General features: G+C 43.9%; 1 protein-coding gene, 1 non-coding gene and 1 pseudogene across 2 annotated transcripts; 2 read left to right on the top strand and 1 right to left on the bottom strand.

The window, feature by feature from the left end:
• The first annotated feature begins 7,345 nt into the window (after positions 1-7,345).
• Positions 7,346-9,024, top strand: LOC127777153 (WRKY transcription factor WRKY28). Its single transcript, XM_052303692.1, has 3 exons — positions 7,346-7,657; positions 7,765-8,178; positions 8,260-9,024. The coding sequence occupies exons 1-3, from the start codon at positions 7,346-7,348 to the stop codon at positions 8,704-8,706; spliced, it is 1,173 nt and encodes a 390-aa protein (XP_052159652.1). The 3' UTR covers positions 8,707-9,024.
• A 6,036-nt stretch (positions 9,025-15,060) lies between these two features.
• TRNAS-AGA (transfer RNA serine (anticodon AGA)) lies at positions 15,061-15,142 on the bottom strand. Its single transcript has one exon. It is a non-coding gene; the product is annotated as a tRNA-Ser (tRNA).
• Positions 15,143-20,527: 5,385 nt separating this feature from the next.
• Positions 20,528-22,635, top strand: LOC127775749 (uncharacterized; annotated as a pseudogene).
• The last annotated feature ends 311 nt before the right edge of the window (positions 22,636-22,946 follow it).

Raw genomic sequence — 22,946 nt, 5'->3', positions numbered from 1 at the left:
ACTCCCTCTATCCCCAAAAGACTCAATTCTTGGGTTTTCGTGTCCACATTTAACCGTTCATCTTATATAATTTTTTTTAATTACTATTTTTATTATTGTTAGATGATAAAACATGAATGATACTTTATGCATGACTTATCTTTTATTTTTTAAAAAAAATTTCAAATAAGATAGATGGTTAAACGTTAGACATAGAAACTCAGGAATTGAGTTTTTTTTTACGGAGGAAGTACGCATTATTATCGTTTTCTCTGACCTTGTCGCATTGTCAAATTAATGGTCCGGTCTTACGGAGCACTATCAGAAAAAGTACCGTTGAGTACATGAGTTACTACCCAAGAAAAACAGGTAGTATTGCACCTAGCTAAACGTACAGATGCAGGAATATACTCGTTTTACAGTTTTACTCAGACCCGCACGTGCCTAATTACTCGATTATATTGTCAAGTATGAGTGGTTAGTGGCAGGCAGATCGTAGACAAGAATGTCACCGGTGTTGAAATTGCCGGGTGAAACCATGGGCCGAAGGAACTGGGATAAAACCTTCGGCGAGAGTCTAGTAAAAACTCTAGATAGTGTAACTAGTCAACTTTTTTTTTTCGTCTCGTATTTTACGGACGAAATCTGTAATTTATTTTGTTATTAGTTTACGTCTAATATTTTAAATGTATGTCTTTATACTTTAAAAACTTTACACATATAGAACCGAACACACCCTATATTAGTATGAGTAAACTGCTAGACAGTGTACATGTAACAGGTAGAATATCGTAGTTGTTACGAAAGTGAGCGTATGTAGCTATGTTTAAGTCTGATATTTAGCACAGTTATTCATATTTATAGCTAATTGATTTGTTATTTTACATGTGATAATTTTTGAACTACTACCTTTCAATTTTTCCTTCACAATATCTTGCATCAAAATTCATGTTTATGTACTATATCCAACTTGCAGTTACACTGTTATACACTCTATTACATATCACTTACACTCCGTTACAGTTTATCAAAATTAGATTCTACAATAGTTTTTGGGACTATCTAGAGAACTGTCCAACTTTTAAATCTAACTATAGTATAATTACAATATAATTTCGTATATAAATATAATGTAACTCGTATATAAATATTAACATAATATATGTAACACTATATCTAAATTATATAGAGATGATAATGTAGTTACAGTTCAGTTACATAATAGTTACAATGGAGTTACACTGTAGTTACATTGCAACTATATTGTAACTAGGGTGTAACTGGAGTATAACTAAAATATAACTCATCTAACTTCTAAAATCCATGCAACACATCAAGTAGCAAGCATGCACGCCTTCCAGGATGGAGGTCCTGGTTTCGAGCCCCTGCAAGCGCACACGCGCCGATTTTTTTTCCAAATCTCACACGAATCACGGCGCGGATCGCACGGTCAAAAAATCGAAAACACGAATCACGACGCGGATCGCACGGTCGAAAAATCGAAAGTTTTCAGCCTCAAAAACTGTCGACAGCTAGCTAGCAAAACCGATAGTTTTTTCCTCTAGATTTATGATTTATGATAATTTATTTATTTTAAACATGTTATATCTATTGGTTGAAAATTCTGTAAGATTCAAAGTTATATACATCGAAAGTAAGTAGTCCATTATTATTTTAGTGGTAGAATGGTGGTTCGTAAATTGTAAGTTTGCATCGGAAAAGTGATTGGAATAACTGGTGATCGATGATATGTCAGCGGCGGTCGCAAAAGGATTGCACGTCAATATATTAGAAGAAATGAGTGTTTGATACACACCGCAATCAGTCAGACCGACTTATGCCAAGAAAAGAAAGACAGAACAAGGTAGAGCCACACTACCCTTCCAATAAAACTCCAAAAGTAGCAATGCCAGCTAACGACCAAATATAGTCCTCGGAGAGGATACACTCTAGAACTACTGAGACCGAAGAGAGGGTATAGTGCAGAGTCTACTTTTCTGGAGGTGAGTTATTCTGGCGATTCAAGCGAAATTACCACGAAAGAAAAGTAGAGCAGGTAGGTAAGAGCATCTCCAACAACTTTTACATCCCATTCTCTAAGCAAAATTTAGGCATTTTGAACGAAAATCGCACTCCAACAATCTCTCCATCCCACTCTCCAACTATTCGGATGGCCAAATTACTTCCCTCAATAGCAAAACTTAGCCAGCCTACTCCACTTGCCATCTGTGGGTCCCACCACCTTCCATACCCTTTTCCTCTGTTCGGGAGCAATGTGGCCAAGAAGGAGAGCCGATGGTGCAACCTCATCGGTGACCGAGGGCGTGGCAACGGCGCCGCATCGGTGGCCTCCCGCCGATGGTCGAGGCAGTGGCGCCTTGTAGTGCAAGCCGGAGAAGCATGCAGGACCACCGCCATTGTCCGTCGGTCCAGCGTCGCCGTCGCCCTTGCCGACGCGAGCAAGAGGGCCCGCGCCACCATCTGCCTGAATCCGCGCCGCCACCCGAATCCGGCTAATACTTTGCGGGCTTCCGCCAGTGACCTCTTGGGGAACAAACAAGCAAGTGGTGCCGTACGTGCAGTCGCCGCGTTCGCTCACAGCTTTCTGATTTGATTTTGATATATGCAGTTAGTTTGTGCCTAGTTTTCTGCACTGGACTACTTGGTGGGCGTGGCGGCTGGTGCACTCCTCGACGAGTGCGGCCACTCCGTCCACCACCCGACCTCGCCTCATCGCTGTGCCTGCTGGATTCCGCCCCGCCGTGCGACTCCGCCCCGCACGGATTTGGCCGGCGGCGTGGATTCGGGGCCGCACGGCCTCCGCACCCCGGGTCGTCGTCGAGGTCCCTGTTTCGGAGGTCGTCGTCGCGAGCCGCCGCCACCGCCATCGTCTACGCCATCTCCTCGAATCCACGGCGCCCGTCGTTGCCTCCACGTTGTCTCTGGTGGTGTGGAGTGGGTGGAGAGAGAGGAGGTGGGGGTGGGGGGGGGGGGGAGAGAAAAGAAAAATTAGAGAGGAGGGGTGAATAAGAAGAGTAGGGAGGCTGACATATGGAACCCACTGTCATACACTTAAAATGGATAGTGTAGATGGAGAGGCTGTTGAAGTGGGTAATGAGTTTTGACTGGCTATATGGGTGTTTGGAGAGTCTAATTTGGAGAGATTGTTGGAGATGCTTTAAGTACTACTCCCTCCGTCTTAAAATAAGTGCAGTTTTGCACTATTTATATTCAACGTTTGACCGTTTGTCTTATTTGAAATTTTTTTATGATTAGTATTTTTATTGTATTAGATGATAAAACATGAATAATACTTTATATGTGACTAAATATTTTTAAATTTTTCACAAATTTTTTAAATAAGACAAACGGCCAAATATTGGGCACGGATATCTACGGTTGTACTTATTTTGGGATGTAGGTAGTAGTATTTTTACCTGCCATAGAGGGTTGGGGGTAAATCTAAATTTACCCGTGTACGGCACGAGAATTCCATAGAGGAGGAGAATGACGGCCCCCAACCCCCATTGAGTCTCCTTTATGGAACAAAATAATAATAATGATTCCAAGCCTCACGACTCACGTCACGCGACAGGTGTACCACTCGTACCTTCTCGTTGGAGAGCTTTTTTTTTTCAAAGCTCTGGCGCACGTGACGGATGGCGGGCCGGCCGGCCGGACGGACGCCGGGACCGCACCAGCAGCAGCAACAGCAGTACTAGTTCGATTTGACGAACCGGACGACCAAAAAGAAAAGGCACCCACCCACCCACCACGCGACGCACGGCCACTCGGACAGCAGCCGCCGCCGCCGCGAGACGGCGAGAGGAGAGAGCGAGTCAAGGTCCAGGACCGACAAGTAGTAGTAGTCGCCTCGCCTCGGTGGTGTGGTGGCCGGCCATTCCGGGAAACCAACGGCCCAAGTCCCCCCACTCGCGTCGCGGCTGGCGGCAATCGGCATCGCCTTTTTTTTTTTTTCCGCTGCGACGTGACCACGCGCCCCCAGCCGCTGACGCTGCGAGCAGGGCCCCACCACCCACCTTTCGATCCGGTCTCGCGGCGACTGCGTCCGTCCTTCGTCCTGGTAGCTTTCTCTTCGACTCTTCCCCTCCTCCTGCCACGTGGAGCACGCACGTGTTCCACGAGCCAACCGCTACCTGCTCTGCTTTTGTGGGCTGGGTGCTCATTTAGGAAACTCCAAATTACGCAATCCATAAGAGTATCTCCAATACTCCTATATAGTTATATATATTTTCTTCGTTCTATAAAAAAAACAACCTTGTATCTGATATTGATATATTCTAATACTATAGATATGGGGATTTGTAGTATATATTATGATATATCTACATTCGATTCTAGGTTGATACTTTTTCATAGATAAAGTAGTCTTCAATTGATTTGGCAAACCAAATTCATTGTTCATTTCGATGGTCTCCCCATCTACCTTATCTACTTTGAGTTTATGATAGCGGCGACACTCGAGCTTGCGGGGCTAGAGGCGGCGACAACGGAGCAGAGCAGGAGGCGCATGGAGGCGGTGTTAGACGACGACGGCAGCAACGGAATACGATAATGACGAGGCGAGCAGGAGGCCACGCAACGGCGGAGTTCCGCTCGCTTTGCATCACTAGTGGGAAGAAAGAGAATAAGGCAATGGGATCTGCATGGCAAGTGAAGTAGGCTAACCAAGTTTGACAAGTGAGGGAAGGAGTTTAGATAAAGAGTGGGATGGAAAGGCCGTTGGAGGATTTTTTTTTTTTCTATAATTATTATTATTTTGGTTGGAGAGTGGGATGGGATGCTCTAACTTCCTAAAAATATCATCGAATAAGTGTCTTTTTTTCTAGAAATATCATCGCCGTTTGGTTTTCATTGATAGCCCTTCATTCTGTAAAAAAAAATTATTTTATTCCTTCGAATTACTGAAAGCTGATGAAAACTTCTGCTCTTTCGTTCAGCTTTAGAAAAAGGTAATTACAGTAAGAATATGGTAAAATTCGAAGATGTTCGGTATAAAAAAAACATTTCCGTTTCCATGTTCATATGTTTTACCATTTTTATTTTGGTTTTCATCGGTAACTATTCTCGGCCGGTAAAAATGAAAAACGAGCGTCCGATGATCAGGAATTTCCGTAAGCTTATCACCCCAGTGCCACCAACATAGTCCTACTGTAGTACTTTACCAGTCCATTTGCATGGATTCCTCTAACTAACTGCATATGCTAAACGTGAGAAATGTGAAGATAATGCTGTTGATAGATTAATTCGACCATGCATCTCATCCATGGATCACACACTAACTACTAGGACTACTGGCATCTTGCTTGCTACTACTACTAACCAAAAAGGTTCCCTCGCAACAAGGACACCACCAGAATCTGTATGCATGGCGGCCGTCGCTGGCCAGCACACAGTTTCGGCGAGGCCAGTTCACATGTGACGAAAAATGTGGCTCACAATGCAAATCTGGACAGCATCTTCCATCCCTAATTAGGGTCCTGTGTTGACTAATTAATGGTTTACTACAAATTGCAATCAGTATTTGGTCAAGACAAGAGGAGTTACAGAGTTAGTAGTACAATGCATCTTCCCCGGGGAGATTTAATGCGCAAATGAGCCTTGAATTTAAAATCTACGACTTTCTTCTAGATTCAGAATTCTGAAGTAGTAGTGCAGACCAATTTTGCCACTTTTGGTTTCGTCCAGTCGAATTCAAGAGAAGAAACCTGTTGAAACAATCCTAGTACCAGTTTCCTCCTCTGCTCCTGATCCATACCTTACCTTATTTATTTTAGTAGTTTCAACAAACTTTCAACCTACAGCCATACCAAACAAGTAACTAAAACAGTTTAAAAATGGTTTGTGGATAAAGTCCATGGCAGCCATTGACTAGTAGTAGTACAAACGCACAAACATACGCATTTGCACCCATCTTTCCACAAAGAAATGAGCAAAATTTTAAGAAAAGATCAACAAAACTGACCTGGTCTCCGTGATTTCTCTATACTCACCATCGCTGCCAAGTTGCCTAGCTTCCATCGAACATGCGATCGAGAAGAGATCAAGCCAAATTTGTTCTTGGCAACCGGCAGCCTGCACAAGAGGTCCAAGTCTCGCCTGCTTTGATCGAGTTTGATATTGGCACTACCGATTCTTTCTTTTGCTGTTCTTGTTGTCAATTGAAAGTCTCGGTGCGTGCTGGGTCCAGATCCAATGAACATTTGGAGAAATTGGGGCTAGGCAAAATCCAAATGCGAGGTTCTAACCGATTCTTTCCTTCCGTGGGAAATCTGTAATCGGATTTGCGAATCGCATGCAGCCCAGATATTCTTGACACAGTTTGAAAGTTTGCTCAAAATGATTTTGAACATGTAAGTTCTGTTCATTAGTGCTAAACTGGTCCTAGAATACAGTGTTTTCTTAATATAAAAACTTATTACACTGTACTAACATTTCTATAAAAAAAAAGAGAAGAACTTTTTCTCAGAGACAGCATCAATAAGACAAAAAAAAGTTACATGGGAAAAAGAGAAAACACAACTAAAAAGAGAAAAACACATATTACCACAATTAACTATTCTCTCTGTTCCTGAAGACATACTTCATTTTTTTTCATATTTTAAGTCGTTTTAGTTTTTTCTAATTAAACTTTTTTAAGTTTGATGAATTTTGAAGAAAAATATAGCAATGTTTTCAATATAAAACAAATATACTATCAAAATATATTTAATATTTAATGAAACTAATTTTATTTTGTAGACGTTACTAATTTTTTCTGTAAACTTAATTAAATCTTAAAAATAATGACAAATAAATGACTTGTAATATAGAACGGGAGAGTATCTTTTTTAAGCTAAGGATCGAGAGCAGAGTGAAAGTAAAATAATAGGGCCGGAGTAATAATTACCAGCTGGTTCATCCCAAAAGGTAGTAGTGAAGGAGTCAACAAAGGAATCCAAATTAGCTAGCCTAAATTCTTTCAAGGAGGGCCAAATTGTAACCCTCCTGGTTGTTGGCATGTGGTGTTTTTCCTTGACCCTGCTTGCAGATGCAACCAGCCAGCCAGAAGACTCTTCTATCCTCTTAATTTGACAGAATAATCCCAGATCTAATAAAAAACACAGTTTAATCCTCCTTATTTTCTAAAATGAAAATAGTAGTACTACTACTAATTATCATCACAAATGACATGATTGATGCTACCTTTAGTCTTTAGACCCTAATTATCCTCCACATGCTGAAATGAAAACCACACTGACATTAAAAATATAAACAATTGATGCCTTTTCCGGAGCAGAAATGGTAGTAGTACTACTAGTAGTAGTATTCTACTGTCAAGACCAAGACGGCGACAATGGCTAAGATGCTTCCTCCTCCGAGCCAGTCAGTCTCCTCTCGCCCACCTTCTTGGCTATATATTCCTCCTCGTCGTCGCCATGGCACCTTCACTAGCTCATGCGCATTTCGGCTCTCGCCTTCTTCGCCTTCTTCTCCTCCTCCTCCTGTTCTTGATTTTCAGTGTATTCAATTCATGGATTCGTGGATTGAGCAGACTTCCCTGAGCTTGGACCTCAACGTCGGCCTGCCGTCGACGGCGAGGAGATCATCGGCTCCGGCGGCGCCGATTAAGGTTCTCGTGGAGGAGAACTTCTTGTCCTTCAAGAAGGATCACGAGGTGCGTGGAGAGATTGACAGCTGCGACGACATCGATGAGAATTTGATTGGGAATATTGAAAAAAAGTTTGATTAATTAGTTGTTCGATCTTGTGTCCATCGATCCAGGTTGAGGCGCTGGAGGCGGAGCTCCGGCGAGCGAGCGAGGAGAACAAGAAGCTGACCGAGATGCTTCGGGCGGTGGTGGCCAAGTACACCGAGCTGCAGGGACAGGTCAACGACATGATGTCGGCGGCGGCGGTCAACGCCGGGAACCACCAGTCGTCGACGTCGGAGGGCGGCTCGGTGTCGCCATCGAGGAAGCGGATCCGTAGCGTCGACAGCCTCGACGACGCCGCCCACCACCGCAAGCCATCCCCTCCGTTCGTCGCCGCCGCCGCAGCCGCGGCCTACGCCTCCCCCGACCAGATGGAGTGCACGTCGGCGGCCGCCGCCGCCGCCGCGAAGCGCGTCGTCCGCGAGGACTGCAAGCCCAAGGTCTCCAAGCGCTTCGTCCACGCCGACCCCTCCGACCTCAGCCTCGTAAGCAACGAAACAATTAGATTAATCCATTGATGAGGTCTCCTCGTAATTAACCAACAATTGGTTTTGTAAAACCTTCAGGTGGTGAAGGATGGGTATCAATGGCGGAAGTACGGGCAGAAGGTGACGAAGGACAACCCGTGCCCGCGAGCCTACTTCAGGTGCTCGTTCGCGCCGGCGTGCCCGGTGAAGAAGAAGGTGCAGCGCAGCGCCGACGACAACACCGTCCTCGTCGCCACGTACGAGGGCGAGCACAACCACGCCCAGCCGCCGCACCACGACGCCGGCAGCAAGACCGCCGCCGCCGCCAAGCACTCACAGCACCAGCCGCCACCGAGCGCCGCCGCCGCCGTCGTCCGGCAGCAGCAAGAGCAGGCGGCGGCGGCCGGGCCGTCGACGGAGGTGGCGGCGAGGAAGAACCTGGCCGAGCAGATGGCGGCGACGCTGACGAGGGACCCCGGGTTCAAGGCGGCGCTCGTCACGGCGCTCTCCGGCCGGATCCTCGAGCTCTCGCCGACCAAGAACTGATCCATCGTTAGAACGCCGATGAACTTTGCTCGATTTAGCTGAGATCGATCGATCAATTTACACGGTAAAATTTTAGAGTTGATCGATTTGCATGGCTTTGATCGGAGTTAGGCTAGAGAGAGAGAGAGAGGATTAACTGTGTATATTTAGTGATTGATTTTAATTAGCTCGCTCTACACGTGCCAAGGTGGCAGTTTAAGCAAAACGTACGATAATTCGTTGCAATTTGTAATTCAGCTAGAAGATTAGTGTATTCATGGAGATCTATTCAGAGTCTCCCAGATATATATATAGAGAGAGATAGTAGCATTGATGTTATCGCATGTTGTTGCGATTGAACGAAAAATTAAGAAGCTAGCACATGCAAATACTTAAATTGGAAGAGGAGACTCTAGATATGAATGAGGACGAAATGTAATCAACATTTGCCGGATTAATTATGTAAGTGAAACCAAACTGAATCAAGATATAGTGTTCAATAATGTTTTAAATTTAGGCTTAGGCCCTCTTTGTTTAGGCTTATAAGCCAACTTATAAGTTGAAAAGTCTAAGCCAAAACAAACAAGCAGCTTTTTTATTTAACTTTTTTGAAGCCATAAGCCACTCTAACACTATTAAGCCAAAAGCTAGGTTGGAGAAGCTTTTTTGGCTTATATGAGATAGATGTATGACTCCACCACTAAACTTAGGACATTAAATCCACTGGCTTATAAATCATATAAGCCAATAAGCTGACTTAAAAGTCTAGGCCAATAAGCCTAAACCTAAACAAAGAGGGCATTAGTCTATCAATTAATTAGCTTCCGGCCATTTTGATGCATTTAAAAAATATGAAAATAATCAGCCTGTGATTAATAATTAGCCTTCAAATTCCAGTAAATTCCCAAGTGAAATGTTGGATGCATGCATGAAATTATCAAGCATAACTCTCCGGCTACATGGGTGGGATTAGGATAGGTACGATGCGGTGGCCGTTTACGTCCACGGTGGACTAGTCGACGACGAGACGAAGACCAAAAGACGGATCACACGACTACAAAAACTAGCTACAGTAATTAATTACTTGCTCGTACAGACTAATTTACGTGCTGACATGGCAGGAGGAGTGGGCCCCACGTCTGGTTGAGGCGGCGAGGGAGAGAGCCTAGTCCCGGCGTTTATTAGTCAAACACGTGCGGGCGGCGGTCCGGTCAACCGTCAACTCGTCCACGCTGGCTGCTCCTGTACTTCCATCCATGCAGCTTCGATTTTCTTTCTTTTTTTTTTTTAGGGAGCTTACGGGGTTGTTTGTTTTGCTCCCAAAGTTTGCCAAAGGTTACCACACCTCATGTTAGACAAGTTTGACCAAGTTAGCATATTGTTTGGTCATACTTGTGGCATGATTCCTTCTCATCTATTTGGACCCTACATGTCATCAACTCAACAAAGTGTGGCACAATCCAAATTTTGCTATCTAAGGTGTGGCTCACTTTTTGTAAGCCATAACTTAGACAAGTATAGCACAAAAAGTACGGTGAATGGTGGCAAACTTAGTATAGCATCTAAACAGCCCCTAGATCTCCTTGCTATCCTGCTAACGTTCGGATTTGGTTTAAACTACATAAAAAGTTTTCCAATAAGGTTTTACTTTGCACACCATTTTTTAGAAAAAAAATGCAGGTATTGTTAGCTTCAGAAATACATGGAATCTTCAAAGATGACTATATTTCTAAAACCATTTTAAAGAAAATATAAAATTTTATATCACTGTTCAAATTTTAGATCCATCGTGGATATGAAATATGGCGCTATATGTTAAGTGGGACTTGAATTTTTATCAGAAATTTCAGACCGGAGATTAAAAGAACACGAATATTATGAAATGACCTAATATCATATAATTAGAAGGGATGAGGCTTTGAATCCGAATCGTTTAGCCCACCACCTTGTGGAGCTAGCCAAAAGTCAGACCGGAGATTTAATTTCTGCTAACAAAAATAGTGGAAAGATAGGAAACAAGACAAAAATTAGCCCAAGAAGAAGGAGCCTAATTAATCCAGACAGAAATAAATCTGCAGGCCAACCTAGCTAGCTGCAGGCCCTCTTCATCGCTGTCACGAGTTGGTCTTCTCCTTGCTACTTTTACTACTACTCCCTCCGTTTTACAATATAAATTATTATAACATTTCTTATATTAATATTAATTGTTAAGGAATCTAAATAGATATATATGTCTAGATTCATTAACATCAATATGAATATAGAAAATGCTATAATGACTTACATTGTGAAACAGAGGAAGTAGCTAGTAGCTGCACGCAACCAGCCAGTGGAAACCAACGCAGTGATGAGAAGCTTCTTCTCCGATTCAGTCGTCGTCGCAGTGAGCTCGTCGCAATCCGCGGGAGATCCATCCATGCATGCATCTGTGATCTCTGTGTGGTGGACTGAATGTCTGAAACACTCAAACACACATACACTTCCGTAGTTTCGTCTGTAACTTTCAGTTCTTCTCCCCACTACTCCTGAATCCAGATATCCAGCTTGACCAAGATGGCCGTGAACGTCACATCGAACGATTGCATCCAGTCGTCCACGGATTAATTAGCTACTACTACTCGCAGTCACCAAGCTGGACGCCAAGAACGATCAATTAATCCAACAAGTCTGAAGGTTCGTGTGTGTGACAGTGACGAGCCTGGAATAATAATCTGACTGATACATCCATGCAGATTATTGGGAATTTACCAGCTTTCCTCCTCGTCGATCTTCTACTAGTAGTATCATTGCATCAGCTTGGTAAATTAGCATCAGTCAGAGAAACGACCAGATCTAGCTATCTAACGAATCAAACGGAGTGAAATAATGCATGTGCGATATAGCCTGTTTCCTTTAATCTCATATGGCTACCTTACTAGGACTAGTATAATTACCTACTTAACTTTGGTAACACTAAAACTTTGAAAGTATGTAGTATACGAGTTCGTTTGGGACACGCAGCTTAAGTCAAGGGCACACACGCATACAGCTGTAAATAAACAGTTTGCAGTGGTTAGTAACACACCTGCAAAAACTGCAATTAACCTTAGTTAATTGTAGAGCTTTGGCACTGAAGTGCTCGGAGTAGCTAGTACTTTCAGTGTATTGCTTACTCGCCAAATTTCTCTGAATTTTTTCTCGGTGACCATTGACCAACAGGGCAATATTTAAAGCATGCATGAAAGCAGATAAGGAAAAAGAGAGTTAAATTAAGGTTACCCAATCCAGAGGGCATGGAAATGGGATGACTGAAGCGACGGTTGTTTACTCCTAATTTTGGTCCGAGAATATTCTCGCATACATGCATGTAGACAGTCGGGTAGTACTGTTGAGTTTCCACACTCTGCTAGCTTAGCTTCTGCGCTTGATCTTCAGTTATTAGCTGCCAAAACTTGACAGAATTTTGTTTGGTTTGTTCTTCTGAAGAAAGAATACTGCGCAGTGACTACAGCTAGCCAAGCTACCATGCATGTGCGTAGGACTGTTTATTTTGATGTCGTTTTCAACCTTACAAAATATTAGTAAATTTATTAAAAAAGTGGCTACATTTAGTTTGCTGCTAAATTTTGATAACTATATAAGAAATCATGTCAAAACTATGCTAAAATTTTGTCAATGTCAAAATTTGGTAAGGTTGAAAATAACATCAAAGTGAACAAGCCCATATTGACTGCTACTTAATTTTATTTGGGGCCATCGGGGCAGTGTCCATGACCTTGTGAATTGTGAATGTTCGTCCACGTCGGTCTCGTTTGATTTATGTTGTTGAATGGATTATATATGTATTTAATTATATATTTATAGATAAATTTGGAATAAAGTTGACAAATAGAACATCAATTAAGTGTTCCAAGGCTGCGTTCTTCATTGCAATTTCCCAACCTCACTCTCCCGCTTACCACGTGCAGTCGTGCACGCTTCCCTATCTGCTAAACGATACGTGGTTATTTTCTATAGAAAAGCTGCTTTAAAAATTCACATTAATTCATTTTTGAAGTTTTTTAAGCTAATAATTAATTAATCACACACTAATCCATTGCTCCGTTTTCCGTATCGGAGCGAGGGTTCCCAACCCTCACCTAAGGACACAACCTAAGTACTCCCTCCGTCCCACAATATAAAGGGATTTTGAGTTTTTACTTGTAACGTTTGACCACTTATTTTATTCAATTTTTTTTAAATATAAAAAATGGAAAGTTATGCTTAAAGTATTGTGGATAATAAAGTAAGTCACAAATAAAATAATTAATAATTTCAAATTTTTTTTGAATAAGACGAGATGTCAAACGTTGCAAGCAAAAACTCAAAATCCCTTATATTATGAGACGGAGGGAGTAATACAGTAGAAGACTTATTTTGAGAAAACATACTTATGTAAGAGTTGGTCATATAATTCATTTAAGACAATAACTTAACTTTAAAATAGTTTAGGTGTTTTTTAATGATATTTTCTTTACGTTTATCCTCTACGTTAAAAAATACAAGTATTTATACCCGTTTTCTGAATATATCTGTACATCCATTCCCTCCATTCACATACATTTCTAGGAATACAAACAAACTTTTATATTTTTTAAACAGATGGAGTAGTTTTTAAACCGCCAAGGATGATAGAAGTATAAAAGCCAAGGATAACAGCATAAAAGCCGTACCCTACAATTATTTTCTGTTGCTTATGTCATTGTTTATATTCCATGAAAAATAACTCACCGTATGTATATGCCTTCTAATCGGAAAAAGAAAAAGTTTTTTCATGCTATCAGGTTAACAGCTCGTGGAAATTGAATAGGCTAGCTGTTGATTTTTACTCCCTTCTTATCATAATATAGTAAACCCAGACTGGATGCGATACATTATAATTCTACGAATCTGAATATGAGTCTATTTAAATTTTATAGTGTTAGGATGTGTTCTATCCGATTATAGATTGCTACTCCCTCGGTTTCAAAATGTTTGACACCGTTGACTTTTTAGTACATGTTTGACTGTTCGTCTTATTTAAAAAAATTTAAGTAATTATTTATTCTTTTCATATCATTTGATTCATCGTTAAATATACTTTCATGTACACATATAGTTTCACATATTTCACAAAAAAAAATTTAATAAGACGAATGGTCAAATACGCACTAAAACGTTAACGGTGTTAAACATTTCGAAACGGAGGGAGTATATTATAAGACGGAGGATCGGAGGAAGTAGTTTCTTGGCTTACTGTGTTCGTCTTTGGCCGCATGCATGCAGAAAGAACGTGTTCGCTGGTCGTTCCATCTCGCGATTCCTCCGTCCTCCGTCGTCGTCGTCGCCGCGCGATCTGCCCGTGGATTTGTTCCAAGGAATCCTGGGGGGTATTCGCGCGCGGACGTACGTGCGGCGACGTGGAGGAATGGAAGGAGGAGGGGATGGGGGTTTCGGTCGGGGTACGTGGGGGCCATGTGCTAAGAGGTTGAACACGTGAGCGTGAGTGTGTGACATGACATGCAAATTGCAATGTGATTGACATTTCTGATGGTACAGAGAGAAAATGCGGTCGTATAGGAGAATAGGCCAAGTCCAGATCGAGATTGCTAATTAACTGGCGATCGAACACCCCTAGCGCGCCCCCTCTTCTCCACGGGTTTCTTTTTTTTACCGTATTATTTTTTTATTTTAATAAATTTGTTCACCTAAAGTTGTACACCTCGAGTTTACGCATCTAAAGTTTAGAGATCCAAAGTTTATAAATCAAAAGTTTATATATCCGATTCAAATTTGAATTTGAATTCAAATATTTTTTTATATATAGTATTTCTATACATCTAAAGTTTATAGACCCAAAGTTTATAAGTCAAAAGTTTACATACCCGATTTAAATTTGAATTTGAATTCAAATATTAGTTTATAGACCCAAAGTTTATAAGTCAAAAGTTTACATACCCATTTCAAATTTTTTATATATAGTATTTCTATATATAAAATTTTTTAACTTTGTGTTTTTTATTTTTAAAAAATTTATGGTGTAGTAGGAAGAGAAGGAGAGGAGGAAGGAAGAGAGCTGTATATAGGGGGGATTGGAGGGGGGGGGGGGGGTGATCGCCTGCGCTGGTCACCCGCCCATTAGCCGGGCCCAGTCCAGATGACCCTTTATTATATCGGGCCGTCTAAAGAAGGTCTTGTTATTAGTTTACACGGCCCAACAGTTTTGGTTTGAGCCTGTTAACCGTTGGAAGGCCGAAAGGAAAGGCCTGATAAAGTTTGAGCCCAGTGACTAGTAAGGTCTTGAAAGCCCCAAATCCCAAAAGACAATTAGGCGAAAACGCTGCATATAACAGGACTACTGGAGAAGATAAAAAAAAACGTGGTTGGCAGGATTCGAACCTGCGCGGGCAGAGCCCACATGATTTCTAGTCATGCCCGATAACCACTCCGGCACGACCACCTGCCGATGCTTTCGTCTTCCATATGAAACAACTTAACGATTGTTAGTACTACTTACTTACCATTACAATGTTGAAGTCCAATTTTAAAAATTTTAGTACTAATAAATTTATTAATACTTTACTTTAAATACAATATAATTGTATGTATATATTTGTCTTACAAAATAATATAATAAACTAAAAATATATTGATTTATCATATATTATAATAATAAACATATTTAAAGATATATTTCAAAAACTATATTATTGTTTAAAATGTTAAGAATTAGGAACTGAAAGAAGTACTACTGCTAGATAAAAAGGGATAATGGCAACACAGGCACACGGCAGACAGAGGAGGAGCAAGCAACCAGCGTGTTTTATAAGATGATGGGCTATCTGATCTGGGTTTAAAATCTTGCTCCTCTAATTATTTCATATTATGTTTTTTTTTAACCAGCGTGCTTGTGTTGTGATCTTATCCGCATCTACTAAGCTCCAGCCTCCAGGTAGTCAGCAGGTCCCTGTTCTTCCTAGTTGTCACTCACGCCCACACCGGATGACGGGGGATTCCCTTCGCCCTCGTTTCGTCTCTCTTGTCGTCTCATCCGCGAAGCAAACCAACACACTCAGCTTCTTGTTGTTGTCGCATTGCTCGATCCCCTGCGCTCCGTGTGCCTCTCGTTCTCGTGGCGCAAAGCCGCAAACGAACCAAAACCAGCCCAACCGAAAAACCTCACCAACACAACAATCCTGTGCTCTGGAAAGCAGCAAGCTGGCAAACAGCAGCCTTCTATTCCCTCGGTTCTATCTATTCTTAAATAAGTTTATTTTTCAAAATAAAAAAAGAATATCTTCACTTTATTAAATCCCAACATATTATATGCTACTTCCATAAACTTCGATTCAATAATTAAAAATAATAAATTTATTAGAACAAACGTGACAAACTAACAATAAAAATATTATGGGATGAGTTAACGAGAACATAATGACTATACATACGATCCTGTCTATTCGACCTGCATATAAACTTGTTTTTTTTTAAGCTAAGCCTAGGTGAATGACAATGAGCTCCATGATTGGCTGATTCGGCATGGTCATATGTGTTCCGGATGTATATATTGTATAGTCCGATATTACTTGTTAAAGGGCAATATATCAAATATATAAGTGGGGGAACCCTCATCTTATTAGCTAATTTTTTGGGTGGTAAAGACTCTTTGCTATACTAGTACATTATATAACATAACTCTAATATAACTCTAATGATAATAAGGCAGAAAAGCTAGAGAGAATCTGGAGCGGTTGATCCATCCTGTTCGTTTGCAGCAGAAGCTTATTCCGCAGGACCGGCCGCCGGCGGTCGGCAGCTCGATCGGCAACAGCAAGACGACAACCGCGGGTAGCAGGCCATTTCGACGCCATACTGATGAGCAATGATTCGTAATACTACTAATTAATCTAGCAGCATGATACGGAGCATCAACGTTAAGTAAGATGAGCAGCATCCATCAAGAAGAAGGAAGCGTCTCCTCCACTGCCGAGTGACACCACGCTCTTGTCCTGTACCACTATCGCTACTTAATGCCTAATCCTCCTCCTGTCGTACAAGTACCACGAAACAGAATTTAAACAATAAAGACAAGTTTTTTTAAAAAAAAATTGTCTGAAGATTAATTAAGAGTTAGTGAGATGACGCAGAGAAGAGCATCAACAGTTGCCGACGGAGGAAGGAGAGGGGCGGTCAAATGGGCCGGCTTCTCATGATAACGACGATTAATTGCGTACTATTTGCGTCCTATCCAGCATTCATTCCTTCATTCGCCTCCGGGGTCCTGATTTTTATCCTGCTATTTGTTCGTGGAGCTTGAGATTTAGGCTGTGTTTAGTTCACACCATAATTATAAATTTAATTAAAATTGTAACGATGTGACGGAAAAGTTGGAAGTTTATGTGTGTAGAAAAATTTTGATGTGATAAAAAAATTCAAAGTTTCAAGAAAAATTTTGCAACTAGACACGGCTTAAAAGACAAGTTAAAGATTTTAGAGAAGTATAGTCATATGGTTGCGTCTACAGATGATTATACCTCGTAATGCTTATTACAGAAAAATAATTATAAATAAATCTTTTATACATGAATTATGGATAACTTAAAAAAATAAATTTCACAAAACTACAAATACAATAGCCGAAATATCGTAAAACCATATATATTTAAAGTGATGTATAAAAATATATAGATTTAGTAATAAATTTATCACAAAACTAGAAGTTTAAGGTTAAGTATAGTAATATTATAGATTTTATAATAAAATTACCATAAAACTATAGATTTTGGGACTTAAATCCTTATTGTTAGTATTATGTTTGAGTTATAAATGTACAATTTTTTGATTAAGTTGATACTAAACCTGTAAATTTATGATAAATTTGTTATTAAATCTGTAGTTTTGTGATACTTCACCTTAAATCTATTGGTCTATAATAAATTTCATATTAAATAGGTAGTTTTGTGATACACAATCCTAAATTTATAGTTTTGGGATAATTTAATCAAAATTGGGTAGTTTTATGAAATTTACTCTTACATAAATAAACTATAATAAAAGAAATCAAAATAATTATAAATTTAAATTTTGGCTACAGCTAACAAATCTAAGACCTGGTTTACTTCCCAAATTTTTTTTCCAAAAACATCACATCAAATATTTGGACATATATATGGAGCATAAAATATAGATTTTTAAAAAACTAATTGCATAGTTAGGGGGAAATCACGAGACGGATTTTCAAGCCTAATTAGTCCATGATTAGCCATAAGTGCTACAGTAACCCGTATGTGCTAATGACGAATTAATTTAGTTTTTTCATTCGTATCTGAAAACCCCTTCCAATATCCGGTCAAACATCCGATGTGATACTAAAAACAATTTGTTTTCGCCAACTAAGAGCATCTCCAACAGCCTCCTTATTCCCCTCACCAAGTTAAATTTTGGCAATTTTGGCTCAATTTCACCCTCCAACAGACTGGCTATCCGGATGGCCAAGCCATCTGGCTGGCCAAAGTCCTCCTCCCACTGGCCAAATTTGGCCAGCCAAAATAGCCTAGCCAATTGTGGGTCCCACGCCGACAGCATTCCTCTCCCCCTTTCTCTCTCCGCTACCGTCGTTGTCGAGATGCCATTGCTGCAGTTGAAGTCGTCGTTGCCGGACGCCGCCGCCGGCGGCGCCAGCGCCGTCACCGTCGTCAGACGTCGTTGCGCTGTCGCCAGATCCGCTGTTGCCGGGTGCCACCGTCGTCGCGCCGTCGCCAGCTGTCGTCTCCGAGGTGGCCGTTGGCGGACGCCGCCGTCGCCGCCGTCATCCGCGCAGTCGCCAGCATAGTCGCCAGCCGAGGTCACCGTCCGCTACCGTCGTCTCCGAGGTCGGCCCGAGCGGCGGCGGTGGCGGATGGCGAGAGGCGGATAGGGATGTGGTGGCGGCGCCGGCGGCGGATGGGGATGGGGCGGCGGCGGCGGAGAGGACCAACTCTCATCTGCTGCGAGCTGAGCGGAGGGGCTTGGGGAAAAGGGGGAAAAAGATGAGGAGGAAGAAATGGTTGTAGAGACTGACACGTGGGTCCCACTGTCATAGGCTTAGAATAGAGAGGATGAATGGAGAGGCTGTTGGAGTAAATAAGAGTTTGACTGGCTAAATTAGATGGAGAGTTGGCCAAATAGATATTTGGAGAGTTAGTTTTGGAGAGACTGTTGGAGATGCTCTAAACAAGCTCTAAGAGCATCTCCAACAGCATGGCTATTTTTGCTCTCCAAATATCCTATTTAGCAAATTGCCAAAAATTTAGAGAGCCAAATTTGAGTTTCACTCCAACAGTCTTTCCATTTCAATATCCAATTTAACAGTGGGTCCCATATGTCATTCTCTCTCTTCCCTTCTTTTCTTTTCTTTCTCTTCTCTTTTTCTCCCCCTCCTCTCACTCTCGATTCCCCTTCCTCCTTCTCTCCTACCGACTCCGGGAGGGAGCCGTGGTAGGCGGCGATGGGCGCGGCGACGGTGGCCGGATCAGGGCGGCGATCGGCGCGACGACGGTGGAGGGCGGTGATGCGGAGGAGGCACGGAGCGAGGGGGCGCCGGAAGGAGTCGATGCGGGGCGATGGTTGGCGGAGGCAGCCACGGCACAATGACGGCGACGGCGAGGTGGCGACCCGGCCGGACGGGGACGGAGTGAGGAGGCGGCTTCGGGGCCTGCGACCGGTGCTAGGGAGGGAGGCGGCCTCGTGGGCGGCGCTCGGCTTGGCGCGGTGGCGGCCCGGAGCAGGATGAAGTCGGCGTCGACGGCATCTTCGGTGGCCTTCGGCCAAGGGAAGACGGAGGCGGTGGGTGGCGGAGACCGGAGAGAGCAGAGCGGCGGACCAGCGGCGCTGCTGTGAGTGAAGACGAACGGCGGTGCGGCGGCGCCACCAGTTCCCCCGAGACCGATGCAAAAGGAGAAGGGGAACAGTGGTAGGGATTGCGGCGGTGGCGGCGACGGCGGTGGCGGAGGCGGCGGACGGCGGTAGGGACGGCGGCAGGCGGCAGCAGGGATGGCGCCGGCGCCAGGCCGCCAGCGGCGTGCTCACGAGTGCGGAGAGAGGAGATGGGGAAAAATGCGTGGGGCCCACGATTTGGCAAGGCAACTCTGGCTAGCTAAAGTTGGCCAGCCTGGGGAGGAGTTTAGCCAGCCGTTTAGCAAGTCTGTTGGAGCCCGTCTTTTGCTCAAAATTGCCAAAATTTAAATTGGAGAGTGAGATGACCACTCTTATGGAGATGCTCTAATGCTCGCTTTTTGCTTCTAGCTAGTGTTCATTTTCTACTGTCATAAACAGGCCTTCGCTTGGTGTGTCAGGCAAGTGATGGAGATGCCTACATGGCTCCATGTTTTCGTGGCTCCTGCTTCCACCTCGGCGCCTCCAGCGCTCGACAGTGGCAGGGGACCCCGGAAACACGACGCGTGCAGCCTCCCAGCAAGCAAGCTTGCGTGCTTTGCCAGCCATCAACTCCCATTGGCCAAACCATAATTCGCCGGATTATGGCCAACTATGTTTTTTTTTCTTTAAAACTCAGATTTTAAAACCACGGCGACATCGTAAACTTGGACAGAAAATTTCTATGCCTGGGGTCCTACCAATAGAGTCGGATGGTGGGTCATGGATGGAAATTTGGAATGGAACAGACAAACAAATCTGAAACCTCAGAATACCCAGCATTTCAAATCACCAAATTGCAACACCGGACCTACACAAAAAAAAAAATCATCAAACCTGATCCCCATCTTTTCTTCCGGGAATATAATTCCATCTCGGAAATATAAAAATCATCGATAGATATATCCTCTCTTCCATTTTTTTAAAAGAAACGATGATATCATGTGTGATTCCCTGGAGGGGGAGAGCTAATAATGGTGCCGTCCCATCTAATCGGGCTCATCGTGGCCGTCGTCGATTCGAGGATGGACGGCGGGATCGGGGGTCCAGGTCGCTGTCGGGTGGGGCCCACGGTGAGCTCGCCACGACGACCACGATCCACGCCACCCGCTCCAATTTGAAAACCCGCTTTGGCTTGGCTTCGTCTTCTCTCTGTCTCCTCTGCTTTTGCGCTGCTCGCTCGCCTCATCGGGCGCCGCGCGCGCCATGGCATCCGAGGTGGTGAGGAGGAGGAGGAGGATCGCGGACTACCTCAACGACGGCGAGGAGCTCGGGATCGAGGGGTCGCCGGCGGTGACGCCGCGGTCCCCCGCGCTCGCGGCGGCGAGGTCGCTGCTGCCGAGGTTTAGGTGGGCCCGGGCGGCGAGTAGGATTGGGAGGAAGGGGAAGGCGGAGAAGGAGGGGGGGGTGGTGGTGGAGGAGGAGATTGCGGTGGAGAAGAACGGCGAGCCCGTCGCCGCCGCCGCCGCCGCCACCGTCGCCTCTACCTCAGGTGCGCCATCGGTCGAGCTCGTCGCCGTTCGATAAATCGCAGTTTCTATTGGGTTTCTTTGGGGATTTCCTCGTCGAATCATCTCGCGTTGGCTGTTCGATTCGTTACCTGTGCGAGATTGCGATCGTATTGGCTGGATAGAGCCCTGAAATTTCGGTAGCAAAAGATAATGATACGTAGCAATCACGCGATTCTGGAGGTAATTTCAATTGATTTCTCCCCTTTTTCTTCTTTGCAATTAGTGTTCGGCAACGAGAGCCACACGAGGACTCCCGACCTCGGCGTTGGCCTGAGCCTGGTGTTCCTCCTCGCCAAGACATCCGACGAGTTCAACAAGATGGCGAAGGTTCGCGCGGAGATGGAGACGCTGCTGAGAGAGATCAAAGAGCAGGTGAGGCAGAGCAGCAGCGGAGGGGTTGGTGACGACGACGCATCGAAACCCCGCTGCAACCTCGAGTCCGCCGCGTCGAGCTGCCTCACGGACACGAACGAGAACGAGAGGGCGAGCGCGCGCATGATGGAGGATCAGGCCACCTCGTCGTCCAACCACATGGAGGAGGAGGAAGTGAGCTGCGAGAAATCAGCGGAGGAGTACGAGTGCTGCTTCCCGAGGATGGATGTGCTCGAGGAGGAGTTCCATGCCGAGCTCGATCTTCTCCAGGTTAACTATGGTTCAGATGTTCAGCTGTTCTTGCCTGAAGAACATGATGCGGAGGTATGCTTCTGTGAACAGAATGTTGCAGTGAGATTGATTTGAGCTGCGTCTAATTTGTGTTTGATTGCGATTCAGCAACCGGATGAGATCACTGAATGCCGGGAAGAATTCAATGATGATGTTGGGAGAGAAGATGAAGTAGTGGAGGACGAAGACTACGACGATGAAGCTGAATACAATGGTGTCAATGCCGTCGAGCTTGAGAGGAGGCTGCACGAGCTCCTCCATCAGAGGAACCAGGAGCGGATCGAAGAGCTGGAACTCGCGCTGAAACGCGCGGAGAAGAAGCTCGTCGAGAAGGAGATGGAGGTGTCCATGTGGAAGGACACAGCGAAGCTCGCGCTGCGACAGGACAGTAGTACTATGTTGTGGTAAGCACGTCGAATTATCGACCTTCCCCCTCCACTGGAAATCACTGCTAAAGATGTGTGTTCTTCGTGTTGCTTGCCCTGATGATTGTATCTGTTTGCTTTGTTTGTTTCTGCAGACATGGTGATTGCAAAGCTGGCATGCTTCATGTGCGCAATACTGCAATTTGTACATGATTTAGGATTATTGCTTCATGGGGCACACACGCAGACACGCTGGAGCGTGGCACTTGCGACGTATTTTTGTAGAGTTTTACGCCAGTTATAGTGAACTGTTCATACCGAAGTTTAGTGTTAGCCTTTCTTAGGTGATCTCTAAGCAAGTTTGTTGTTTCGGGTTTGGGGCAAATGCAGTTCAATTAGTCTGACTGATGTCCGGTTCTATATTTGTTTGTACCATGTGTACGTCTCTTCGTATTTGAGAATTCAGATGGCAATTTGGTTGCCTGTTTTTAGGCTTTTAGCAACATTTTGCTCATGTTACATTTTTTCCCCTCTGGTTAGTAAAGTTGGTTTACTAGAAGATCATTCCAAACCATTTTTATGAAAACTCATCCTTAATCAAAGGTGATCCAAACAACAACTAAGATAAATCGGGAACACTACCAAGTTACACTCTCCCCGCGTCGTCTACGTGCGGGTGACACGGGAAAAACCCTAGCCAACCATCGCCTGCCCTCCTCCTCATTTGCGCTGTCGCCGGAGCATGCCACCCAAAAACCGGGCGGCCTGCTAGGAAGGCAGTGGCAAGGCCATAACCCGGTGATGCTCGGTCTCT

The sequence above is a fragment of the Oryza glaberrima genome, chromosome 6 (genome assembly GCF_000147395.1).
Source record: "Oryza glaberrima chromosome 6, OglaRS2, whole genome shotgun sequence".
Taxonomy (NCBI): domain Eukaryota; kingdom Viridiplantae; phylum Streptophyta; class Magnoliopsida; order Poales; family Poaceae; genus Oryza; species Oryza glaberrima.
This window is presented reverse-complemented; position numbering and strand designations above follow the sequence as displayed.